At 38.6% G+C, this 26,959-nt stretch overlaps 1 protein-coding gene across 12 annotated transcripts in view; it reads right to left on the reverse strand.

Annotated features, from left to right (window-relative positions):
* Positions 1-1,564: 1,564 nt before the first annotated feature.
* LOC129730152 (lachesin-like) overlaps positions 1,565-26,959 on the reverse strand; it is a 145,391-nt gene continuing 119,996 nt past the window's right edge. For all 12 annotated transcript variants that reach the window (XM_055689234.1, XM_055689235.1, XM_055689240.1 and 9 more), the window contains exons 9-11: positions 5,360-5,530; positions 5,103-5,204; positions 1,565-4,945 (exon numbers count right to left, since the gene is read on the reverse strand). In XM_055689234.1, the coding sequence (XP_055545209.1) occupies positions 4,857-4,945; positions 5,103-5,204; positions 5,360-5,530 (362 nt within the window). In that variant the 3' untranslated portion in view covers positions 1,565-4,856. The remainder of the gene's footprint in view (positions 4,946-5,102; positions 5,205-5,359; positions 5,531-26,959) is intronic.

Consider the following 26,959-nt stretch of genomic DNA (forward strand, 5'->3'; position numbering starts at 1 on the left):
GATGTATGGTTTGACAGATTTTGAGTTCTATATTATAGGAAGATGCAGAACTCTTCATGGGTACGGATTCTGCAGAATGTTCGATTTTCCACTGTTTCTGTCGCAACCCAAGGCGATGGGAATCGTAACATAACTCTCATATGTTCACAGAGCAATTCATTTCACTTAGCTTGCGTGTGCGGATGAGCTATTTATAAGAGTTCCACTGGGCTTATGCTCTGTCATATTAAGAGTTTATTCGCCTGAGAAATTATTACTTTACGCTCTCTCAACAGCAGATGGTATGATGCACATTGAATGTAAGCCACCAGTAGTTAAGAGGGGGAAGAATTGTTTTCTTTTTAAGATCAAGATAAGCATAACGAAGCTTGACTGAAACTTAACCAGTCCTCGAATAAACAATAACCAAGAACCAATGTTTTATACTAACTCATTTATGAGTTCAATAATAACTTGTTCTATTATCTTAGGCAATATCATCGTGGAGTTGATTATGAGCAGAATAAAAATTACTACCAACAAGTTTTGGTTACAGAAATAACTACTTGAAAAATTCTTGAAAAAAGAAAATACATTATTTTCAACGCATTCATATTGGTTTTCAACCAAAACAGAAAAAGTTTGAAAGTATGATAAACCTGTAAAACGCAGAATATGTTACAATTACAGTTACATTTCGAAGCTAGGATCAAAATTTCTAACTAAGTGAATCCCTCAATGTAAAACAATTTTGGCATCTCTGCCACGGTGTGGAGCGGGAAATTTTTTTTTAGCCAGTCGTATAAAAAGAATTTCCGTACGTTTCTCGACAATGTGCTCGTTTCGGTGGTCGTAAGACGGTTTCTCGGCATAATCGAGGTAATTCCGTCCAGGTAGGTATGCTAGCAAACGCAGAGCAAACATTCCTCGCAACGCAGCGTCGTATGTGTCGGCAGAAGGAATAATCTTTTCCAGTGTATTTGTTCAAGTTCATCCTTTGGTTGGTGGATGTAAGGAGGCGGGGGGGAAGTACGGCCTTAAGCGGAAAGCGAAATCATACATTTAATCATGTTGCTTGGTAAGTTGGGAGTTGAAAGCAGTGTATGACGGTATCGTCGTTAGACTTCTTTACAATCAAACGTACCTACGCTACTTTTCCGCGGTGAAATTTCGGTCTGCAACTGTGCAACGTTCGTGTGTGATGGCTTGACGCTGGTTTGGGAAAGATTCGCTACGATAAAGATATGTAGACCGAAGATGAGTGGATAAGATGATTATGACGCGTCGGATTTGCGCCTGCCGTTATGTGCTTGGGGTGTACCGCTTTCTTGCAAGAGTGTGGTGAAAGAGCTATATTGTGTTGTAACTTTGACGTAGAATAGACACGAATTGAGAAGTTTTTTTCTTCTGCCTGTTGCTGGTTGTTTGAACTTCTATTCTCATATTTGAGAAACTTTTGGTAAAATTACAGAGAACTTCGAGTGCTTCTGAAAGACCGAAAAAAGTTTTCTTCCCTCCTCCCCGACTTTATCACCGGGAGAAAGTACCGCAGGGGCCTTTCGAAACAAAAAACCGCCTTTTAGGATTTATTTAAAGCGCTTTCTAAATACTTTTATTACTGTTTTGATAATACAATAACATAGGACTCCCTTTACATGGTTTACATTGTTCGTTTCCGGAACATAAATAGCTGAGTATGTTTACGATTGATTTTTCATCGCGTATTTTTCATTAGTAACTTTTCACTGTTATAATTGGTTACTTGTAAATAGTACCTATAACCTCAGTAGTTCAGTTATGATATACAGCTTTTGCTATTATAATTGATATATCTATATACCTAGTACGACTGTCTGTTTGTATAGCGAAGAATCGATGTTCTTGAAACGATTATATTCATAGTTTAACAAACTCAGTTTGCTTTGCGTCTAAAAACTGATTGTTTTTATACGGAACATTAGACCGCTCCAAGAGTTGAACTTCTACCTTACTATAAGCATTCTTGCGAATGCTACACACGCTACTAAAAGATTTGGCACAGTGAAGTATATTTGTTTTACATTCTGGTTCTCATCCTTAGTCACTGTATGCAAATAATTTACATCTGTACGTCAGCAACTAGAGTTGAAGCTTCTTTAACTCTATAAGTTGGTTTAGTATTTTGTTCTACATTATAATTTGCTACTAGTAATCTGCAATCATTGATTATTCACAATGCTGCCTTTTTGCGTCGTTTGTGCATTAATCGTATTGTTATTTTTTCTTGCTTTATATGGCTTACAGGTGGAGTTTAACTCATGACGTGGATCGATTTTGCCTAGTTAACACATTATATTCTGTAATTTACTACAAAATTGTTATGCTTATTGGAGGACACATGATTTGATATGTTTTACGTTCGTGTTGGCTAGGGATGCGTGCTTGGTTCAGTACATATAGTTTTCGTAAATTTCAATTGATGACCACTAAACTCTATGGAGATAATTACCAGCGTAAAGATTCATCTTGGCCAAAGTCATCAAACTTTTTACGGGAGAATAACTCTAATTAAAACTTTCAATCGCCTGAAAAAGTAAAACCGGTATTTTTATTCTGTTGGTCGGTCTATTTACCACAGTTGCCATCATTTATTGGAAAATAATATTTTTTTGCTCTTTTCAAAATTATTTCATGTACACTTTAAAATTATCTGAAATAGAGGAAACCGCTCCTATATTCATCTCATTGCTCTTATTTGTCCAATTTACCTTTTGACTATTTTTTAAAGTAAAAGTAATTTTATTCTAGTCGAGTGGTCGAAAGTTTTACTATGGAAAGAAGAGTAAAATTTGACGGTAAATTGGACGTCATTGAAAGTATGTAAGATATTTTTATTTTTATCTACCTATTAATAGAAAATTGTTCAAACTTCGATGACTTTTACACACTTTACAGCAAACGCTTTCTCATGTATTAAAGAGTTACCAACTGTTCACATTGTTATTTAATGGAAAATATTAGTATTTCTGAACACTTTCAAATATTTTTTTGGATTTGGATCACCTTTTTGTACTTCCGACCTATGTCAAAATCATGTAGCGACTTTTAAGTATCGAAGCAATGTTTTGGTACATGTTATTTCGAAACCAGGTTCCATTTGTAGCCCTTATTTGCTTATATTGCTGCTTAACTAAAGTCAGAAAATGGTTTTTTTTTCTATGGCATTAGTTTGGAAATCTTTTCAAATTTAGAAATCACTGTCCGTCCCCTCTAGATCAATTACGATGGAGACGCCAATATTGAAAATATTTATGCATTCTTCTTCCAATATATTTAATGGAGGCGCCGTGTAACAGACTTGAAGAGATAGTAAGCGTATGCGCCATCGATGAGATAACTTCGTTTGCAAGGAGTGATTTGTTGCAAATTAAACTTCCCTGGCTATCACCACTGTTTTTATCTCGATTATAATTGGTAAGAAAAATTTCTTGAAGAATGAAATTTAAAAACCTTGATTAAATAAAAAAAAAATATATAATAAGTAACTATATTTTGGATTGGAGATTCATTTTAATACTGTAAATATGTTTTCAACACAAGTGAAAAACCATACAGATTAACTTAGTCAACTTGATCTGTTTGCACAGAATGGGTGTAATCTTGATTGCATACCAAAAGCTATTAATTTTCTGGGTTGAGCTGCTAATCCCTAATTACAATCGCAAAGTCTCTGCAGACATATTTTCTCTGCAGCACAAACCAACTCATACAGCCCTAGCCAACTGTCATATATTGAAAGTATCAAACAAACTTTTAAGCTCATTTCTTCCGAAACATCAACTAGAAGAGTTATTTCCTACATATTTTCTCTCTAGCAGTTACAAGTAGCCTTTAATCAAATATACAAACTGGTTTTCGTGTCCTCGAAATCGCATCATCCAAAACAGCTCCTGTGCAGTGTCCTAGTTTTACCAACCCTGTGGGACTCTGAATTTACTCACAAAAAAAGGTTCAATCTCAGCACAGATCTGAACTCGCTCGCCATGAAATTGAACCGAATTGGAGCTTTAAATTGAAGCATTTTTTTAAAATAATTTTCGTAAGCCGCACTTCCTGCTGACTATTCGGATTTCGAGTCAATAACGTTTAAATCCCATTCTCTCGCCATCGCAAACTTCTTCTCCCCTTTGACGTTGGCGTACCCAGATCGATGTTGGTTGAGGGAAAACAATTAAAAATATGATACATCGTTGGATAAAATGGGAATTATGTATGTACATCGGAGGATAGGAGGACGAGAAATTCAAATTATACTGTGTCTGCTGGTTCCGGTGGAAACCTATTACGAAACGGTATTGTTTCAAAGCGAATGCGGTAGTGTGTGCTGCTTCTTCTAGGTTGCTTTCGGCATTATGTTCGCGGTAGTAACCTACAACGGTCTGGTATCCTGCTGACTCTGCATCCGGAAATGATTGCATATGTATTATCGTCATGCATGCGCAATAATTGATTTTAATACATTTTTCTTAATCGTGTTTCACGTGAAGCGTCATTTTTGCGCTCGAATCAATTTTGTTCCTCTATTGACAGGTTTACGTAGAGCTTATGCTTACTATTTAATTTTAATACTTTAGTATATATGTTGTTTAACCCTGCTTTCAGTTATATATGTTTTGAATATCTATAGTTGCTTCTGTCTCACACCGTAATATATTGGGTTGTTGATTTAGCTTGTCTGCGTTTAGACCTTTGTTTGTTTGTTTTTTTTTTTCCAATAGCAATATATCAAACTTTTGTCTAGCTACTAACCTTTTTCGCGACCATTATTCATTGTTGATTTTAGACAACTTGTATAATAGGACCCTTGTTTTTTTTTTACAAAGCGGCAACCATCTCAGCTAGTGAATGCTATATTTCACCAACGCGACACCCAGTAGCAATGGGCCGATGATACTGGACAGAAAGATGTGAATGGTTTGTGTTGGAACTGTTTTATGGGAAAATAATTTGAGAAAAAGTAAATAAGGGTTAGAGGCATGTTTAATTTTAACGTTTAGTTATGAAACGATACACGTATATTCTATAATTAAAAACCTAGGTTGATAATATAACAACGCACTCCGCTATTAGTGTTTTCTATTTACCTCTACTACTCCCATTTGCACTGGACCAATAAATAACTTTCGAATCAAGCGATTTTTGCTCGGATTTATCGATGTCATTCAAATTGGAAGAATATTTAGAATCTGTTGAGAGAGATAATAAACACATTTTAAACTATATGTGAGCTTTGTGTAGGTTTCTACTAGAGTAAAACATTTTATTTAGAATAGACGTATGCTATCAATTATACTAGAAATAATAATTCTATTGATCACACACTTCAAAACGATTCACTTACTTTTATCAGTCACATGCACGGAATACGAATTCGGATGATGCTGACCGGTTCCGAGACCGTTGATGTTATGATGCCAACCGGATGAATCGTTGCGACCATTTCCCGGCCAGTAATCTAACGGTTGAAGTTCCGTTGTTGTCGGGCTAGGTGATGTTGTTGGGGGCGTGGAGACTAAAATGATTAAAAACAAACCCATATCAAAACCTGCTTTGAATGCCTGCATTGAGATAGAATATTAAACAATAGGTGAATGTGGCTATCGTCCTATTCATGAGGTGAGGTTATACTGATAAAGTGCCTTAACTGTAGTACTGAGATTTGGTTGATTCAGTTCAAACTAAATTATTTAGAATAAAATAATGTAAAAGTAAAAGTCATGATAAGTCATTTTTCATATTGGCAATAATTTTACAAAGATGTGAACATTTTATTGATGTTTTGAGAAAGTAATAAATATTTGAAATCTTAAAGACGAAATTTATCGAGGGACCTTAAAACGTTTTTGCCGTTTTCTTAGGCTGAATATCTTAAACCACTCGGCTTGGTTAGACGAACTGAGTATCTTTGTGTATGTGTGTGTATATGTGTATTAGGGTGGGGAAAAATGATCGATTTTCCAGAACCAAGTTTTTTTTGGTTCTTTTTGGGGTCCCGACAACCCCAAGCTTACCTGAAGTCGATCGGTTTTGTCTCCGCTTGGCGCATTGCATTTCAAATTTGTATGAATATTTATATGGGAAAACCTACATTTTTGCATTTACCTTTCTAGAGAGCTCAATAATGCTCTAATAATGCACTACATTATGTTAAAGTATAGTATTTTAGTTGCCTAACAACTTTGCAGAAGATACTGAAGAGCTAGAATGTCCCTAAGAAGAGCTATAGTTGTTCAAAGTTGAGTATGTCGATTTAAATGCAGAAAATCTTGTTTTCTGCCAACATTACCAATGTACCGGCGTCAGTAGGATTCCCATCAGAAGTAACCTGTCGTAACGAGTTTATACACTCAGCTGGACCAAGCAAACAAATTTAGGTTAATATTCTAGGCGTCAATAGAATCTAAAACGTGTTTCAGAGGTTACTTTTGATGGAAATCTGACTGACGCCGGTACACTGGCAGTGTTGGCAGAAAAAATGATTTGCAACATAAATTTCGACATACTCAACTTTGAACAGCTCTAATATTTTTTTGGCACACCCTAGCTCTTTAGTGTCTTCGGCCAAGTTGTTAGGCATCAAAAAACCTACCATTAGAAATCATGAAACCTTTGATTTGAGCCATTTTGAGCTCTTTAGAATGGAAAATGCGAAAAAGTTGGTTTTTCTATACAAATCTCCATATAAATTTAAAATGCAATGCGCCAAGCGGAGACAAAACCAATCGACTTCCAATAAATTCAGGATTGTTTGGGGCCCCAAATAGAACAAAAAAAACTTGGTTCAGGCTTTGCTATCAAGTTTCGTTTTTTCCATATAACGATTCCCCACCCTAATGTGTATAAAACACTTTGCAATTTAACACTCTTCTGTTAGAGATGACAGGAGCGGTTTTCAAAATTTTATTGTCAAATAAAAAGTATATTTATCCCATAGGTCACTATTGAGTTTTATTATAACCGGAATTTTGGTTCAACCATTATGTACAAAAATGAGGAATTAACTAAACTTTATTATCTCAGAGACTTTGTGATTGATTTGTACAAAATTTGGTATCAAAAGAACATGCTGTCTTTCGAACTCGAACCAGAACAATCGCCAACAACCTAGGCGACGAAATAAGGACGACCATTGGATCTCGATGCATGGAACTGTAAGTTGCCGAACGTCCAGGGTGGCGACTGTATTTTACTGGAAAGAAGAGAGAGATTTTTGCATATTTATTTCATTCAACAATGCCATATGCTCGCACCTTATTAGGTTTTGTACAACATCTGATACAGGCCGACGACTTCGATGCAGACTTCGCACGCGCTGGATGTGTGCTGTCGACGAGGTGCCAGAGCAGCGGGTGTAAGAGGAGACTGGAGAAGAGCAACCCAAGATCGAGTTTTGTGGAGACGTATTTTGGATTCGGCATAGGATCTCAACGATCTGTCTGTGTCAAAGTGAAGTAAGGAAGCAAGTAGTATAACATCTGAGCGTGTCCTGTACGGAAACCCACTTTTTCTTCATGTGCTCTTTAATTGGGATGCTTTCGTAGTACCTGCTTCATAATAGCCCAGTATTTTTCGGCAGGCTTTAGTATCTTGGGTTCGGGGGGTTCATGTCCATGGGTACGAAAGTGACCCCGTTGACTTTGTATCAGTCCAGGACGTAATCTCAATAGAGTCGTGTTGCTTTATCAGAGGAAGCAGACGCTTCTGTCCTTGAGGCAGATCTCCTCATTTAAAGTCCCGGTAGTCACGAACCGCGCACTCCTTTTGCCAAATAAGCAGATCGCTTGTCAAATCAGGTATTTCTTGGCAAACTTTGAAAGTTTCTGTTCGGAAGTCCGCCTTGACGTAAGTCACATCATCCATGAAGAGAAAATGAGGCTTCGTCAGCATCTGGGTGTACAGTTTCCGGGCCCTTGACTTTCCCATCGTATTTTGCCGTTGAGTCCTTCCGGGTCATTAGCTCTCTGAATTGAAGACTTGGACAGATGCAAACGCTTTCACAACATGCTTGTGATTCTATAATCACAAATAGAACATCAATTTTGTCCGCATTTCTACTTCCGACAATGCTCAGAGTTTCGTGGGAACGTCTCACACGACTCACATTGACTGCACGATTCCGATTTGTTTTCTGATGTCCCGATGAGAGCGTTGACGATTTTTCAAGTGCTTTTTTCTAATTTTCGAAAAACTGACAGCGATAAAAGTACAGTGTAAATAATACACTCTAAACTACTTCTATCTAAATTTTCAAGATAACATACTCGATAGGTATTTTTTACAAAGTTTTTCCGTAATGCAATTTTATGTGGGATACCCTCTATCACGTACGACATAGCCGAACCCCGCGGCGACACTTTGAGTGGAGGCACCGATCGGCAGAAACGACTGGTATGATGGGGAATTCGAGGCAGTGATAAATGAAAAGAACCGGACCTGGGCGATATACCTGATGCAGTCAAAGAGGAACTGCAAGGCTGAGTACGAACCACGATTCTCAGACACGAAAGAAGCGCCAGTAAGAGGATCGGGAACATGAGGAGCTCGAACAACTGTCTCATGCAAGCGATACGCCGAAGTTCTAACTGAGAAAGTTAACCAGTCTCGCTGAAGCTGTGTAGCGTAAGCTGAGACGTGCAACGACATGGATAAGAACCTTCTTACGGATGTCAGCGAGGTGATCAATAGATGGAAGGTTCGACAGACACCCAAATGACGATACAGTAAGCAGAAGCGGAACAGGAACCGACCTAGGAGCGTCACTAGATGGCCGAGTACCAGCCCGCCAACAAGCTCTTCAAGCATAAAAGAGAAGCGCTGGCTAGCGCTCTGCATTGGGTCATTTTCATGATTTGAGAGGAGGAAAAGCTGCCTGTCGAGTAGGTGGAGGTGGTCGTTTACCCCATTTACGAAAGGGTGATTAGCTAAAGTGCCGCAAATACCGCGAATCTTCGCTTATCAATGCCGTCTTCAAAATACTCTCGTAGATCTTGTTCCATCGTCTATCACCTTCATCCAGGAGGTTTGTGGTGCAGTACCAAGCGGGTTTTATGCACCACGGATCAGATCTTTTTATTTCGACAGATCTTACAGAAATATCGCGAATACAACGTGTCCACACATCACATATTCTTTGACTTTACGGCGGCCAGGGATACAGTCGTTTGAGAACAGCTCTGGCAGGTCATGCACGACAACGGATTCCCGGATGAACTGATGTGATTTATCAAGGCCATCATGGCGCAAGTGATACGTGCGTGTTTCGGGGGAACTCTCGAGCCTTTTTGAATCGCACAAAGGTTAAGACAAGGTGATGGACTTTCCTGTTAGCTGTTTAACATCGTACTTGAGGGTGTGGTCGATTTTCACCAGGTCGACTCGGCTTCTGAGCTTCGCGAATGATTTCAACTTGTAGTTTTTTTTCTTCATCTAAGTTTTTAACTTGTAATTGCAACACGTAATTTTGCGATGGCGGAAAAAACCTTCGACCGACTGATAACCGCAGCCAAACGAATCGGACTGCGGATAAATACGTCGAAAACAAAATTCATGCCACCAATAAGCTTAAGGGAAGCATCATCAATTTCCCAATTCAAGTCCCTGTAGATAGCGATGAGCTTGAGGTGGTCGACGAGTTCGTGTATTTGGGTTCACTGGTCGACCGACAATAACGCCAGCAAAAAGATGCAGAGGCGCATCCAGGCTGGAAGTCGTGACTATTTTGTGCTTCGGAGGCCACGTCGATCAAATCGAGAGCGACGACGCACGAAGTTGACGCTGTACAAAACTCTGATAAGACCGGTAGTCCTCAAATATGTTAATCTTACATCGAGATGAACCTATTTTAGTATTGTAGGGGAGTTGGGGCAAAATTGGCATGTTGCTGATATTTTACAAGGATAAGAAACCTACCAATCGATTTCTGAGACTGTTTTCTTCGACATTAGACATAATTTGACTACCACGTTCAGATTTTTTTTGTTCACACAACATTTATTCGACACGGCACAATACAAATATCACATTTAGAAGTTATATAATTGTGCTTTGCGAAATATATTAAAACCATGCCATAACTTTTTTCGCAGAATCATTGTTTTGAAGTCTGTTTTGTCCGATTTAAGATCTGTTTTTTTTAAGATGGGTAGGAAATTGCTTTTATGTGGACAAACTCTTAGAATTCTGATATTCTGAAAAATAGCGTCGAAGATACAATAAAAATTTTCAATTTCCCATAATTTCAAAATGGCGCCTATGTTGCCCCTTAACCCATTCCTGGCAGGTGATGTCGTATGGCATCACCTGACATCTAAACTTTGATTAAAACTTAACAATTATACTTTGGTCTACGTAAACACAGTGGATCAGAAAATGGTGAATCTCACAACACTAAATGGAGGTGTAGCTTATTGCTATTAAAGCGAAATAGAGGCTGAACTAAAAGCTTTAGATACTTGGTATCAAAGAACCACTTGTAGAGTAGACTTCAATGTTCAATTTGGTTAACAACAAACCCATGTTTATCATCACAGAGACAAAATTGCAGTTTAGTTCTCAAAAAACATTTGATTTTACATTTGTTCAATTCTAAGTGCTTTTTATTCTTTTAATTCGACATTTTTGAGACGCTATTGATTACGAATTTTTTCCAAGGAAACCAACAGAATTGAACTAGCTATTATACTTCTTGTGCTAGACCTCGTTAAAGGCAAACATAACCGAAAACTGGAAAAAGTGAATAACTCTGCAAAAAGTTAAATTTTGGCTATATGCGTAGAAGGATTTTATTCATCAAATAGGGTCCGCTATCACCCTCTAAAGGATTTTAAGTGAGCTGCCTAACACCCTGTATACACATTTTTTGGTTTACTTGAACTATAATAATAAATATAGTACAAATAAATAATAAATATTTTTTTCCTCTGTGTTGACTCATCACTGTGACCAGAGACATTTGATCTATTGTGATATTGCCCAGGTGTTTTCTGTATTCCGCACTTCATACTATTGGCAGTATCACTATTGAAGTGAATGATACGCTTTTCATTTATATCCGTGCTTGTGTGTGAGAATGTACCCTTTTGTTTTCAAGCTTACTGCTTAACTATACCGAGCTTCTTTCTATCCTACCAATATCGCTAAATTACAATTCCCTGAACTGAGGCTACATCTAACGTTCCTCTCTGGCCAGGTTAATTCTAAGAGGGACTTATTATGTCAAGAGGAAGGAGTCCTATCGAAACCTCGTTCCTCGTGCCAATATCTCCAATTACAATTCCCTGTAGAGGATAAATATTCATGAGATCAGTATTATAAGAAGGACTTATTTTGTCAAGAAGAAGGAGTCTTATCGAAACCTCGTTCCTCCTACCAACACTGCGTCACAATCACAATTCCCTGAAGAGGCGCTCAATGCTTCACCTCTGGTCAGTTTTATTATAAGTACATAGGACTTATATTTTTCAAGAGTAAGGAGTCTTATCGAAACCTCGTTCCTCCAGCCAAGACCGCGCCATAATTTCAATTTCCTGAAGAGAACTATTATACGTTACTCAGAACAGTTTTTTTACAAGAGGGACTTTTTTGACTTTTGTTAGAATGAAAGTTAGCAGGGGTACTATAGAATTCACCTTGAAGGAAGAGTATGTAGTGGAGAGCCTGAGAATGAACCCATGTTAAAGTCCTTTGACAACCAAATGGCCTGGTTCTACTAAGATTCAAACCCACGACCACTTGCTTATCAAAGCGGACTCTGTAACTTTGCGGCTACGAAGCTCCCTATGTAATAAATATAGTACAAAGCGTTTCAAAATCACAAGAATATAAGATAAGTCATTCAAATACATTTATTCAACGGTGAAGTCCCAAATTGATGTCATACACTAAATAAGATTTACTCAATCATATTTCATTGTGAGTTACATGCCGACACACATAGGAGTAAATCAAGTAAAAACCTGATCATAAGTCAAAAAAGCAAAAGTTCATTAACCATGTTCTGCATAGTCTCATTTTGAAGTGTGATGCCTACTGAATCTTTTGACAGCTCATGAGCATCCGGAAGTATTGCTTACCCTTGGTTACAGCTGGTTGAAATCGATAAAATTTTGGCTTTCTGTTGTTGCATTCGATGCTTCCGTACCGTTCACTTATTTTCAAAACAATCAAGTGCAACGTAGTCATTCATCATCGAACCAACTATGGAGATTGTCAAAGGAGGTTAGTTTAATCAATTTGTAAACTTAAAAGACTTACAAATAGTCTCGATATTGCCAGGGAAAATACTAAAAAACACAAAAATTCTGTAAATGAGATTTTTTATGTCTCATATTATACGAAGTAAGTTAAGTATTAATGAGTTTCAATGTAAACAGTCAATTGCAAATCAAAGCCTGTATGTTTCTGGTCAAACTGGTGGTTTTGGATCTTCCGAGCCAGCCGGAACTCATGAGTTGCATCATTGTGAAAATCATTGAAAAATTTCAACTTTTCAGCTTCCGGCAGTGTTGTTGCCTTAGTATCAATAACATACATACTTCTGTCATGTAATGGATGAGCGTTCTGAGACATTATTAACAGGTTGCTATTGAATTCGGAACCTTTGATCACGAGCTCTAGGTCAAAATCCAAGAAAAACGGTCAAACTTTTTCGTCCGAAGCAATGCAAATGTTGCGTTTGAAAGTTCGTACAAGGACAATGATAATAATAGTAGTGACTCTTCAGATTCTTCTAAATGCTCAGATTGAATAATAAACAAAACAGTGCTAACCCCAAACCTCAGTGATCTAAAAAAAAGTAATGTTTCGTTCATACAGGCTCAGTCATTTATTGTAAAAAAGAAACTACCGTTGTATCCGAACTACATCATCAGAAAAGTAACAAATCATTGAAAGGTGGGTAATTCCATGAAACTTTTAGTCACAACTATTTATCATACTACATTTCCGATCCATGATACATTTCCAGTTCAAAAATACTTAAAAATAATTTTGATCAGGTTTGATCTTCTTAGTGCTCCACTATGCGACAGTGAGATATGTTAGTGACACATATCACCTCATCAGCTCATGTGATAATAGCTAACTGCATACTTGGAGATGAATTTCTGCAGCAAAATCATAAGTGTTCATTTTACCGTTCCGTGGTTAAACAAGGCTATATTTTTGTTTTACGGTAAATTACTTGTTTGCATTTTTCTTATCATTATCAGCTAATGGATGACGGCCATACATCCATGTAAAGGAAAATTGAGCTATTCATTTATTTTAAGCGTTATGTTTAAATGTTAGTGAGGTGTCGTTCATGGTGCAGTTACCCTATAACTTCTTCTTGGCGACTCATGTTGTAGGAGCACGTGACGACAGCTGATAAACCGAAGGAGCGAAAACGCTTTGTTGTGCATAGTTTTCTCGTTTCTGCTCTAGCTTGGTTGCAAAATCTTCCGTCGGTAGTAGAAAGCCTATAGAAAAGAGAGACGCCATGACACTCACTTCCATTAAGCTCACACCAAAACGGCTGGAAGGCCTTTAAAGTTTCGAAAGTTTTGACGCAAAGTATTGCAATCAAGTTGCGATGAAAAAGGGACTTGCTAGTTTACGGAACAACTTGTATGCAAGTACAATTTAAAAAAAGAATTGTTAACGTTTTTCGAATCCCAGCTCTCGAGGTACGATGCTGGCCTAACAAGTCATTCATCATAGGTTCGAGTCTTGACTCGGGAGAGACTGTTAGTGTTAGTAAGATCGTAGCGCTAGCCCCGCAATTGTCCTGTACACTTAACGGTTGGCTGCGAAGTCTGTGTATAGTAAACAGAAGGTCAAGTTCCGAATCGGAATGTGACTCTAACACATATCAAATTTAAACATGTTTGATATACGCTTTACTGTCATACGGTTTCATTCCTGTTACGTGAGATGTGTTTGGGTCCCTAAACATATAATATTGAAAAAGTCACGCAAAATAACATCGCGAAGCTTATTTTGGCGGGGTAACCCGCCGTTTTGGTGTGACAGTTACCATAACGGTGAGTTCTACGTCTTCTCTCTATCCTATAGGCTGACTAGTCGGTAGTAAAGTTGCTCCCGGCAAAGTTTCTGCTAAATATTTTTTTATTTATTACTGGCAAATGTGTCAAACTTTCCCGGGGAACCAATGATTTTCAATAAAGCGTAATTGCTTTTTGCCGCATTGCTACTCCCGCGGTGCGGGGAAAATAACAGATCCTAGCAAAACTTCCTGGCGACCAACGCACGGGCGATGAGGACATCTGATGTCTTCTGGTGATTTTTGCTTTTGCTTGCAAGAAATGTGGGTAGGAAGGGGGAAATGAAAATTTTCGTTTTTGCGTCGATTGTGAACGGATTTTCGAAAAATTCATGGATACGCGGTTTTGAAATTTATTGACTTGCATTCATTTGTGACCGTAGTTTAAGAAATCTTTCAAAAGCGATTTCACAGTAGCTGGTATGACTGCATGCGCGCGTGTTTCTGATAAAGAAATTTATTTTCATACTTATTATGAGAGTCAAAAGACAAATTAAGAAGTTGTATCATCTCATTAACATTTTTCATTCCGGGAAAGTTAAAACAGACCTAATTGTGAAGTACAAACATACACAGTTATCCAGTTATTGTGTTTAATTCTTGTGATAGGTAAAGCTTCCAATAATCATATTCTTCAGTTTGTCTTTGAGAGTTTAAAATTAACGAACCTCAACCACTTTCTTTTTTGGTGATGGGAATATCAACATCCCAAGTGAAAACTCAATTTGTTCAGCAATATTAGGTCGCTTCTGCCATGTACCCGATTCATGGCGATTTTTTTTCTCGAACGAGCATTTCTTTTCCAGCGTCAACAGTTCGCCAGGTAACGAGCAACCAATCAATTTGAGGACTAGAGCCTTTCTGGCTTTGCGCCAAGCAGAAACCATAAATACTCTCATCCATTATAGAAAATCCAATTGAAGCGACATCAATTAATTATGAAGACTTAATTTAAACTTCTGTTCGTCGTTTGCGTTCGCAGAATCGCAGGTCGTGCGCGCCAAGGGGAATGCTAACAATGGCTGCTCAAGTTGTCGAGCGAAAAAGGCGAGCGCAAATTTTTACATCCGCTACAATAGCGCGGTGTTGACAACAGTTGACAGTGAATCGAAAGTGGGCGGAAAGCCTCATTTGTTAGCGCTCGCAGCTCGAAAAGTGTGTCGTGCTAAGCCAGAGTAAAACACCCGATAGCAACATAACCCAGTTGGATGGTTGTCGTTGGCGTTTTTTTCTCTTTTTGTATCGTCTGGAAAAATCCAAAAGAACAGCATTAGGTTCTGTTTATAGTCTGTGTTTCACCTTTTCTGCCGTTGTGGGTTTTCTGTAGGTGTTATTATTATTATGATTACTTCTTATAATCATAATTCAGTCAACTGGCATTGTATCCAAGTCTGTTTTTGAAGGTGGAGGCTAAATCCACCTAGTGATGTAAAGAGGAACCAGTTGTACAGTTGCGTTTTACATAAATAATAGGATATTATTATGGAAGATATTTTTAAAGGGCACATTTGAACACAGAAAAAATATTGTTATTCATCTTATCAAGTTCAGATTATTGTACATATGAAAATAACTCGAAATCTCTGTTGAGTAAAACTAGAAAAATATTAAAAAATTTAGGTGATAATATTTTATTTTATTTTTTTCAAATTGGAAAGAAAGGATTACCTAGTTTGAAACAAACAGATGGAAATTTATTTTATATGCCTGAACCTATGTGGATGATATTTGTGTTATTTGGAATGTTTCATAACTTAGTAGTTTACTATTGAATATTATCGTCATAGGTAGTTTTCTTTATAAGAAATAATCGAATTGTAAAACATTGAAACTCATTTCAATAAAAAAAGGCAATGCACGTCTATACTTCGGGAATACTAAAAAATAGTATAAGATTGTATCCAAGACACTATCCGAATAACTGAAGTAGAATACGCACATTTCCCGACAAACAATTTTGTTGAATTATAGCTTTAGAGTTGCTATTCAACGGATTTATGCTGAACTACAGCTTGATAAGCTGTTATATAAGACAATTGCTTGTTGGATTGGTATTAGCAAATGTTAACAAAGCATTTGAGTGTTTCATTAATGGGTCATAAAGCCTACTATTAATTGTTCAGAATAAGTCACTCTGATTGAATAGCCCACATGGATTTTGATTTTTGCTACTCCAAATTGTTGAATAACGCAACTGATGCAAATTTCTCAACAGCGAACAAACATCACGAATAAGCGCTTTCATATTATTAATGCGCTTTTTGGTTGGCAATCTATAAAAATTAAGCTTTATTCTATTTGCATCCACGTTCGCACCAGAAGTTATTAAACTCTTTAAAATAAGGGCTGCATATTTATTATTATGCCCTATAGGTAGGTATTTACGATGCTTATAATTCACCTTTTTAAGTAAGGCCAGTTCAAGAATTGCGTTGATTTTTGCTATTAATATAAACTCACGTGTACTTCAATTGAAAGCAAGTGATTGTCCTTAAAAGAACAGTTGGGTTAATTTTCTACAATGCTGGGAGTCAATCGAATTTCCCCCCCTGGGCAATTAGTGACGTCGGATAGTAGCTCGTTCAGTTTCTCGTCATTGCGAATTGCCACTTTCAGGATGATTCTCGTTCTGTTATTTCTTGCTGCGTTTCCCGCCGATTCCAACATCGATAGGTACTCGTGTAAAAACTCGCATAATTGGCGGGTACTGGCCGAGGCGTTAGCAGCCTTAGGACTGGCTATGCGTCTTGTTTACGTTTACCATCCATGTGGTAGGAACGTACTCGCGAGAAACACGAAATATAAATGTGAACTGGAACCGAACCGGGTCCCGTTTTTGAAAAATAAAAACTATGGAGACGTATGTTTAGTGGTCAGTTGTAAAATATTCAGTTTCGTAAATACAAGTCAAATGATTGACTGGAAAGCATACATGAAGTTTTTTCAGTAGTCTCAAGCAATTTTATATAAACTTGTAAACCACATTCAGTACTACAAGATGTATGAAGAGAGAAAAAATTGTATAGATGAGAAAAAAAATCGTCTTTTAAATATTTCCAATGACGTAAAAATTAACTACCTACGACCTCGCATTTTTCCTTAAAAGACCTTTCATTTGTAGTAAAAAGTTCTTGAATTGGTCAAACAGTTTGGAAGGTACATTTTTTTTCAGAACAAAATAAACTGAAATATGTCGATTTTTGGACCACCGAAGTTCATAAATGAGTAGCGTAAACTGGGGTGACTTTGATCACATTTTTGAATATATCTCAAATATTCCCAGAATATACTGCATACAAAATTGTTTGATATTTTTAGGCTTTAAAAATATTGCATCGAATTTGATAAAATTTTCACAGCAGGTGCATCCTAAGTTGTAGTTCACGCAAAAAAATTTTTTTGGAGAAAAAAATATTTTTTTTCAATGTTACTATAACTTTTGATCAAAAAATAACATCACCGCGAAATTTTCAGGTAAGTTTCAAAATTTCGTCAAACCACTTGTGATTTTTTTCAGATTTTTCAGTGACCAAGAACATAGATTTTCAAAATATTGTTTTAAATAGTTACTATTGAAAAAATATTTTTTCTCCAAAAAAATATTCCAAAAAATATCTGCTGTGAAAATTTCATCAAATTTGATGCAATACTTTTAAAGCTATGTCTATTTAAAAACAATTTCAAATGACAATAACAACTTGAAAACTTACTCAAATTCAATAAAAATTGGAACATCAACTTCCCGAGTGAAAATCTTGAAATTTATATTACTTATTTGAAAAAATTAGTCATCGCGATTTTTACTGATCCGTTTCACGAATTCTGACCCATTTTCAACATTTTCTAATATAAGAACTGAGTTCACCACCCCAAAATTGTAATAATATGTAATTTCCAGTCATTTAAAAAAAACGTTAAGGTTTTTTTCAACTTTTGCTAAGAGACCTGCCTCTGTACTACGGAGAGGACTGACGCGACAACTTGGCGGGGCTACGCACACGGTATGATGGAAGAAAGTAAAAACGAAAAGTGTACTTAAAATCTTTATTATATTTCAACTATCGAAACATTAGATGCAATGCTGATCAATTTCCTGCCTATCAAGAATTGGGTGCATTAGTTATCATTGACATAGTACATTGCCAACATAGGATTGTTGGCATTGAATGTTTCACCCATTAGCAGGACGGACTGATAGCACAGTGCAACAATTTTTTTGCCTTGGCTGCTATGTATGATTTTTTGATGAAGTTTGATGCGAAAATAAATTTGCCCGAGTTTGAACATATTTCAACTTAAGGGGCAACAATGCCACCAATTTGAATTTTTGAGAAATCGGAAATCAGTCCGGTAAATAGTGTCCCTCGATTGGAAACTTCAATTGATTACTGTTAAAGTTTGCTAAATCAGTTTTACAATCTGAAAACAAGTGCTGACAGAGAAAAAGGTAGTACACAACTTATATTTGTGTTTCACCTTGCACATTTCGAGTATTTCGTTCCAATACACAGGAAGCTCATAATAGGTTTCCTATCTCACTTCAATTGAATAATTTTGATACACTTAAAATGAACATACTGATTGCAAACTATATCAATGCGGCTCTGCAGAACAATCGAGATTAAGGAACCGAGGCGGCCCTAATCCGCCGCGGTGTCCCATGGCCGAGGCGGCCTCCGACCCGTCATCGGAAACCGCGGGCTCTCGCATGCAAACAACTGATCTGCTGGATTGCCCGGATCACTGATGCATAGAGGCAATTTCCTTGTTTACGTCCGAACGAGCGGTAACGAGTAAGGACAGCATGCGCCCCGGATAATCGAGTTGGCCGATGGCCAAGATGTATTATATGAAGTAAAATTTTGGTTTTATAATTATTGCAATTTGGTTTTGATAATTATACTGACAAAACAAACATACAATAACTAACAGCGCTTTGTTAGCTCATTATTTCAATAATTTGTTGTGGTTTATCCGAAAAGTCACAGAAATCAAGTTCTGAACTCATTTTTAAGCAAAACTTCGTCAAGCAACTACAACACCAAGTGAAACAAAAGCGAATATGATTTTGGCAAGACTTTACATTGTAAGGTACATAGTATATTTGAAAATACGACATAAAAGGTAGGTAAGTTTATGAGTAAGATTTATCATTCCATTTAAAGAGTAAGATGAATTAATCATTTAAACTTGAACGTTTTATTCAAATTATCATCGATTTTGAATAAATATTCGCTTTTTTGTAATTCGGCCGTTTGTGTTTCGGCTGTTTGTAGGTTAACCATTCGTTGCGGAAAGCGGCAATCAAATGAGCGTATGTTGCAGCAAAAACCATACAAACATCAAATCGTCACCTGCTGCGCTGCGGCAAGTCTGCTTGCGACTGGTCGATCCGGTTTCTAGTGAATCGTTTCGCCGCAGTGATCGGATAAACAATTAAGTCTGGATCTGGATTAAGTTGCATGCTAGCTTTTATATGTGAATAATGATATGGTAAGCATGCATAAAACAACAAACCATTTATATATTTTAGTGTTGGCTGTGCTGGGGAAGTGCTTGGATAGCATCTTTGTGGACACGTTGTTGGTTGAACTATAATCAAGTTGGCTTTGAATTTTAGCCTGTTCACTATGAAAAAATGTTTCACAAATTGTTCTCATAAACTAGAGATTTTTTTCGAGATATAAATGATTAAAATCCGTTCAAGACAATCGGAAGTAAATTTTTTCAGTTCTACTACTCGCCGATTTCGAAAATATGGTTTTGAAAAAAACGCGTTTAAAGTTTCAAGCCCCTAATATTTTTTTAATCTTCAGTCAGCTATCCTTGTGCCGTGAAGTTGTCCTTCCGGGGCTTTATCTTCCTGTTCTTCCTTTTTTTATCTGATCTTAGGCTGCGCCTACCCTCTTTCACGGTATCAGACATGCGACGCTCAGTTACTTTGACGCGGTTGGCATTCGATCCCACGCAAATTCAAACTTGTCACTCATATTTAAGTACTTTTGAGTATAACTCACAGGTAGAAAGCATAAAAAACTCAAACAAAGAACGTACACAACGAGAACAGCTGATCGAGTAAACAAATGGAAATTGTGAGAAAACACGTGCTGTAGGACGCTGTAACGGTCGAAACTTGATGCAGCGACCCCTATACTTCAAATTTGAAAGACGATATCGATTATAGGTAACTTTTACTAGATTAAAAAGCTTCGAAATTAAGAATAAAAAGGAGCATCGCCAAAATAAATGAAAGTTGTTATTTTGGAGCATAAAAGTTGTTCAGTAGAAATTTATTTAAACGAATTTTGAGTTTAGATCAGTACTTGGGCGATGTAGATTTTGATTCTAGGATAGTTTTAGCATGATTTAAGCCAATAAAAAAAATGACAAGAAAAAAAATTTTTTTGGTGGATATTAACCCTTAATGAGTTCATAACTAAACATAAGTGTTGGTCAATCCCACACATATTTTTGAATTCCCATAAATATTTAATACTTAATTAAAATGTTGAATGAGGAAATAAGAGCCAACATGCTAATGAGCTGAAATATGTGTTTGGCGATTCAATTGAGAATTATACACAGTTCCATAAATCCCAATAAAAAACATAAAATTAAGTGTATATTGATTATATTAAATAATTTATGAATTATAAAATGATTCTATTTTACAAATTTATAATAAATGTTTAAAATTTAGCAACATGTACGTTCTAAAAATTAGGAATCTGATGGTGAAAAAAAGGTGCGTTTCACCGCTAAGTGTTTTTTCCGGTTTTTTGAATATAAATATCTCATTGTAAATGATGTTCATATATTATCATTTGCGTACTTTTTACTTTTTTAAGTTTAGTGCATAGTGATTTGCTAGTACGTTTATCCATCAGCGATGCCTCATTCTAATGTTAGCAGAATAGCTATTAACTGGTAAAAAATAAAGCGGCGTCTTCACGCAAAAATTGAGTTATGCGATACTATATACAAATTGAGCATTATAAGTGCAACTTTTCATTCTGTGCCGAACACGCATCAGTATCGGACGTGTGATCGGTGATCGCTCCGATAGAATATAAAACAAAAGACGTGTGAACAAGTGTTGGCATTGTTTGCCTGGTCGAGTGAAATAAATCCGGGTTCAAGGTCGCGCCTTTGTGCAACTGTTTCGCATCGTGACTACCAGCTGGTGCGTAAGCCGATTTGGCTGCTGGCTGAATTGTGCTACAGCAGTGGACGAGACACAAAAGAGGAAAAAGAAGAAGCCATCAGTTGACAGTGAGTTGTATCGCTGTGTGGAGTGATCTCACACCTGGCTCGCTGCTGGTGGCTGTTTGGTGCTGCTGTATTGGTGCTGCTGGCTGTAACGGCTGCAACTTCAAACGATCGGACAACCAACCTTACTGGAAGGGAGAAGTAAAAAGGTACGTGCTCTTGTCGGCGCTAGTGCGCTAGACTTAGCGGGATGGATGTAGATCCCTCGCCTCCCGCGCCACCATCCCCGAACCCCTCTGACCCTGACCCTTCTGTTACCCCCTCCCCTGTTCATTCTTCAGTCCTTCCTCGCCCCAGGCTTTACCCAGATGGAGCCCAGGGCAGCTATACTGTCTATTTTCGGCCAAAGGCGGGACCGAAATCGAAACGGTTGAACCTCTTGCAGATTTCTAAAGACCTGACGAAGGAGTACAAGGGCGTGACCGAAATTTCCAAGGTCCGGCCTAACAAACTCCGTGTCGTGGTCAGTAACCTGAAAGAGGCCAACGATATAGCTTGCTCTGAGCTCTTCACACGCGAGTATCGCGTTTAAATACCCGCAAGAGACGTGGAGATCGACGGTGTCATAACCGATTCGAGTCTGTCCGTCGAGTGTATACTGGCAAGTGCCAAAGGGTGCTTTAAACACAAAACCTGTCCCGATGTAAAGGTGCTCGACTGCAAGCAATTGCGGTCAGCATCGATCATCGGTGGCAACACAGTATACACCCCGTCAGACTCGTTTCGAGTTACGTTCGCCGGGTCAGCGCTACCAAGCCACGTCTCGATCCACCGGGTTCGTCTCCCTGTGCGATTATATGTGCCTCGCGTCATGAACTGCCTGAATTGTAAGCAGTTAGGCCACACCGCCGCCTACTGCTGCAATAAGGCACGTTGTGGCAAGTGTGGGGAGAATCGTGCGGATGATTCCTGCAGTAAAAATGCTGAAAAATGCATTCACTGTGGGGAGAGTCAGCATGAGCTCTCGACATGTGCGGTGTACATGCAGTGCAGGGATAAAATAAAGAGGTCTCTCAAAGAGCGTTCGAAGCGTTCTTACGCTGAGATGCTGAAGAAGACCGTTACCACTTCTCCCATTACATCAAACCCTTATGATCTGTTGTCCTCTGATGAAACCGATTCTGACGATTCACCAGCGGGAACATCTTACGCCAATCCTGGGGAGTCTAGAAAGAGGGAAAATATTTCCTCTCCTAAGCTTCCCAGAAAGGTCCTAAGATTTCTCAAAGTGAAATGAAAGTTACAAGCAAACCAAACAGTGCTGCGGAAAAACCGAAGCAAACTCCTCCTGGGCTTGCAAATTTAAAGTCCCAGAAGGAGTTCCCAGCACTGCCAGGAACATCTAAAACCCCAGTTGTTCCTTTTGCACATCCAGTTGATGAAACAAACTCTGGATTAGTGACATTTTCTGACATTGTGGACTGGATTTTTGAAACTTTCAATGTACCCGATCCAATTAAAATTTTTCTTACAGCATTTCTCCCAACAGTTAGATTGTATTTGAAGCAGTTGACTGCTCAATGGTACCTCCTTGCAGCGATTGTATCCTTCGATGCCTAATTCAACTGCGTATATGAAGGATTCTATCTTTGTCTTACAGTGGAATTGTAGAAGTATTTTACCAAAAATTGATTCGTTTAAAGTTTTGATAAATAAAAACAAATGCGATGCATTTTCCCTTTGTGAAACTTGGCTTACTTTAAATATTGATCTCAACTTCCATGATTTTAATATTATTCGCCTTGATCGAGACACCCCATATGGAGGAGTACTTTTAGGGATTAAAAAGTGCTATTCTTTCTATCGTATTAACCTCCCCTCGATTCCAGGCATCGAAGTTGTCGCATGTCAAATGACAATACAAGGTAAAGAGCTTTGTATTGCCTCAATATATATTCCTCCCAGAGCACAGGTTGGGCAACGGCTGCTCTTTGATTTAATAGAACTTCTTCCCTCGCCACGTTTGATTTTGGGAAACTTCAACTCTCATGGCGTGGCTTGCGGTTCCCCTTACAATGATAACCGCTCCTCTTTAATCTATAACCTTTGCGATGACTTCGACATGACTATTTTAAACAACGGTGAAATGACACGTATCCCGAAACCTCCAGCGCGCCCAAGCGCTTTGGACCTATCCTTATGTTCGACGTCGCTACGGTTGGATTGCACATGGAAGGTAATCCTCGATCCTCACGGTAGCGACCATTTGCCTATTCTTATTTCAATTAATAACGGGTCAACTCGCATGCGACCAGTTGACATTCCGTATGACCTCACACGGAATGTCGATTGGAAGTTATACGAGGAAATGATTTCAAAAGCGGTCGATTCGATTCAACATCATCCACCACTTGAAGAATACAACCTCCTCGCGGGCTTGATTCTCGACGCCGCGTTGCAAGCCCAAACGAAGAAATATCCCGGCGTAACGATTAAAGAACGGCCTCCCACTCCGTGGTGGGACCAAGAGTGCTCCGATGTCTACACGCAAAGATCCGACGCGTTTTCGGCCTACCAGAAGGGAGGTATACCTGGCGACTATTTACGGTATTCGGAGCTTGATACCAAGCTTAAAAGCTTGGCTAAAGCAAAGAAACGCGGATATTGGCGTCGGTTCGTGAACGAGACGTCGAGGGAGACATCGATGAGCACTCTTTGGAACACAGCCCGAAGAATGCGGAATCGCGTAACGGTCAACGAAAGCGAGGAGTCTTCAAGTAGGTGGATATTTGATTTTGCCAGGAAAGTATGTCCGGACTCTGTTCCTAAGCAAAACATTGTTCGCGATGCGTCTCCGGGCCACGACGCGATAGAATCACCTTTTACGATGGCAGAATTTTCAGTTGCCCTCCTGTCCTGTAACAATAACGCGCCTGGGTTAGATAGAATCAAATTCAACTTGTTGAAGAATCTACCCGGCAATGCCAAGAGGCGCTTGTTGAACTTGTTCAATAAGTTCCTGGAGCAAAACATTGTACCGCAGGATTGGAGGCAAGTGAAGGTGATCGCTATCCAAAAACCAGGGAAACCAGCTTCTGATCACAACTCTTATAGGCCGATTGCAATGCTATCCTGTATCCGGAAATTGATGGAAAAAATGATACTCCGTCGTTTAGACCATTGGGTCGAATCAAATGGTCTACTATCAGATACTCAATTTGGCTTCCGCCGTGCCAAAGGGACGAATGATTGTCTTGCGCTGCTTTCAACAGATATTCAGCTGGCGTATGCTCGCAAAGAACAAATGGCGTCTGCGTTCTTGGACATTAAGGGGGCTTTTGATTCCGTTTCTATTGACATTCTTTCGGGCAAACTTCACCGACAAGGATTTTCTCCAATTTTAAACAATTTTTTGCACAATTTGTTGTCCGAAAAGCACATGCATTTTACGCACGGCGATTTGGCAACTTTTCGCATTAGCTACATGGGTCTTCCCCAGGGCTCATGTTTAAGCCCCCTTCTTTACAACTTTTATGTAAATGACATTGATGAATGTCTGGCAAATTCATGCACGATAAGACAACTTGCAGACGACAGTGTAATCTCTGTTACAGGAGCCAAAGCTGCCGATTTGCAAGGACCATTGCAAGATACCTTGGACAATTTGTCTGCTTGGGCTTTACAGCTAGGTATCGAATTCTCTCCGGAGAAGACTAGTTTTTTCTAGGAAGCATGAACCCGCTCAGCTTCAAACACAATTAATGGGTAAAACGATTTCTCAGGTTTTGGTACACAAATATCTTGGTATCTGGTTCGACTCTAAAGGCACCTGGGGTTGTCACGTGAGGTATCTGATGAAAAAATGTCAACAAAGAGTGAATTTTCTTCGTACAATAACCGGACAATGGTAGGGTGCCCATCCAGCAGACCTTATAAGGCTTTATCAAACAACGATATTGCTTCCGCTCCGCAGTAAACACACATCTGATCAAACTGGAGCGAATACAATATCGTTGTTTGCGTATCGCCTTAGGTTGCATGCAATCGACCCATACGATGAGTTTGGAGGTCTTAGCTGGAGTACTACCATTGAAAAACCGCTTTTGGAGCCTGTCTTCTCGTATTCTTATCAAATGTGAGGTCTTGAACCGTCCCGTGATTGAAAATTTTGAAAGGTTAATCGAACTTAATGTTCAAACCCGTTTTATGACATTATATTTCCATCACATGTCCCAAAATATTAACCCTTCTTCGAATATTCCAAATCGTGTCGACTTATCAAATACTTCTGATTCTACTGTGTTTTTCGATACATCCATGATAGAAGAAACTCGTGGAATCCCGGATCATTTACGCGTGCAGCAGATCCCCAAAATATTTTCCAATAAATATCGAAACATCAACTGCGACAATATGTTCTACACTGACGGATCACTTCTTGATGGGTCCACTGGCTTTGGTATTTTCAATAACAATATAACCGTCTCCCATAAACTCGATAATCCTGCTTCTGTTTACGTCGCAGAATTGGCTGCAATTAAGTACACCCTAGGGATTGTCGAAAAAATGCCCACGGACCATTATTTCATCTTTACGGACAGTCTCAGTTCCATTGAGGCTCTCCGATCGATGAAAGATGTTAAGCACTCTCCGTATTTCCTGGGGAAAATACGGGAACATCTGAGTGCTTTATCCGAAAAATCGTTCCAGATTACCTTAGCGTGGGTCCCTTCTCACTGCTCGATACCGGGCAATGAGAAAGCGGACTCTTTGGCTAAGGTGGGCGCAACAAACGGTGATATTTATGAAAGACCAATTGCTTTAAATAAATTTTTCGCACTTGTACGTCAGAATACGATCATCAGTTGGCAAAATGCTTTGACCAGAGGGGAATTGGGAAGGTGGTTACATTCCATAATCCCCAAAGTATCGACGAACCCGTGGTTCAAGGGGTTGGATGTAGGTCGGGATTTCATTTGCGTGATGTCCCGGCTTATGTCCAATCACTATAGATTTGACGCGCATCTCCGTCGTGTTGGGCTCGGGGAAAGTGGTATCTGTGCCTGTGGTGAGGGTTATCACGACATAGAGCATGTGGTTTGGTCATGCCCTGTACACCGTGACGCCAGGTCTAAATTAATAGCTTCCCTGCAGGCCGAAAGTAAACGTTTTCCTGAAATCCATCCCAGTTTAATCCTATTCCCTTCCGCCTACATCCAACCAAACGACAAGAACACGTTAGGACCCCGGATCCCGAAACAGCAACTAGACCCGCACGATACTCTCAGGTCCCGAGGGAGACAACCCAATATGCCAGTCCGTAATATCTTGGCCCAGCAGCGGAACATATTCAATATGCTGCTTACCTATGGCGATGGAAAACCATCAAACAACAAATCAGTGCTTTTAATGCAAAACATTCTAGCCTTAAGTTAGATTTAGTTTCAGCTCGTAGTCGGCAGCGAGGATAAAAAATTTGCTTTTAGTTATTAAGATACTTTAGAAAGTAAGCTACCAGATATAATTGGCGCCGTTAAACATTAAATTGTATTTGTGCCGTGTCAAATAAATTATAGATGAAGAAAAAAAAAGTGCAACTTTTGATCAGGTTTGAAACCAGGGCGTATGTATATTAGTAGTGATGCATCTTCTGTACATAGTCATGATTCTTCCGTGTTTTGGCCGACAAAA

Source organism: Wyeomyia smithii, chromosome 3 (genome assembly GCF_029784165.1).
Source record: "Wyeomyia smithii strain HCP4-BCI-WySm-NY-G18 chromosome 3, ASM2978416v1, whole genome shotgun sequence".
NCBI classification, from domain to species: Eukaryota; Metazoa; Arthropoda; class Insecta; order Diptera; family Culicidae; genus Wyeomyia; species Wyeomyia smithii.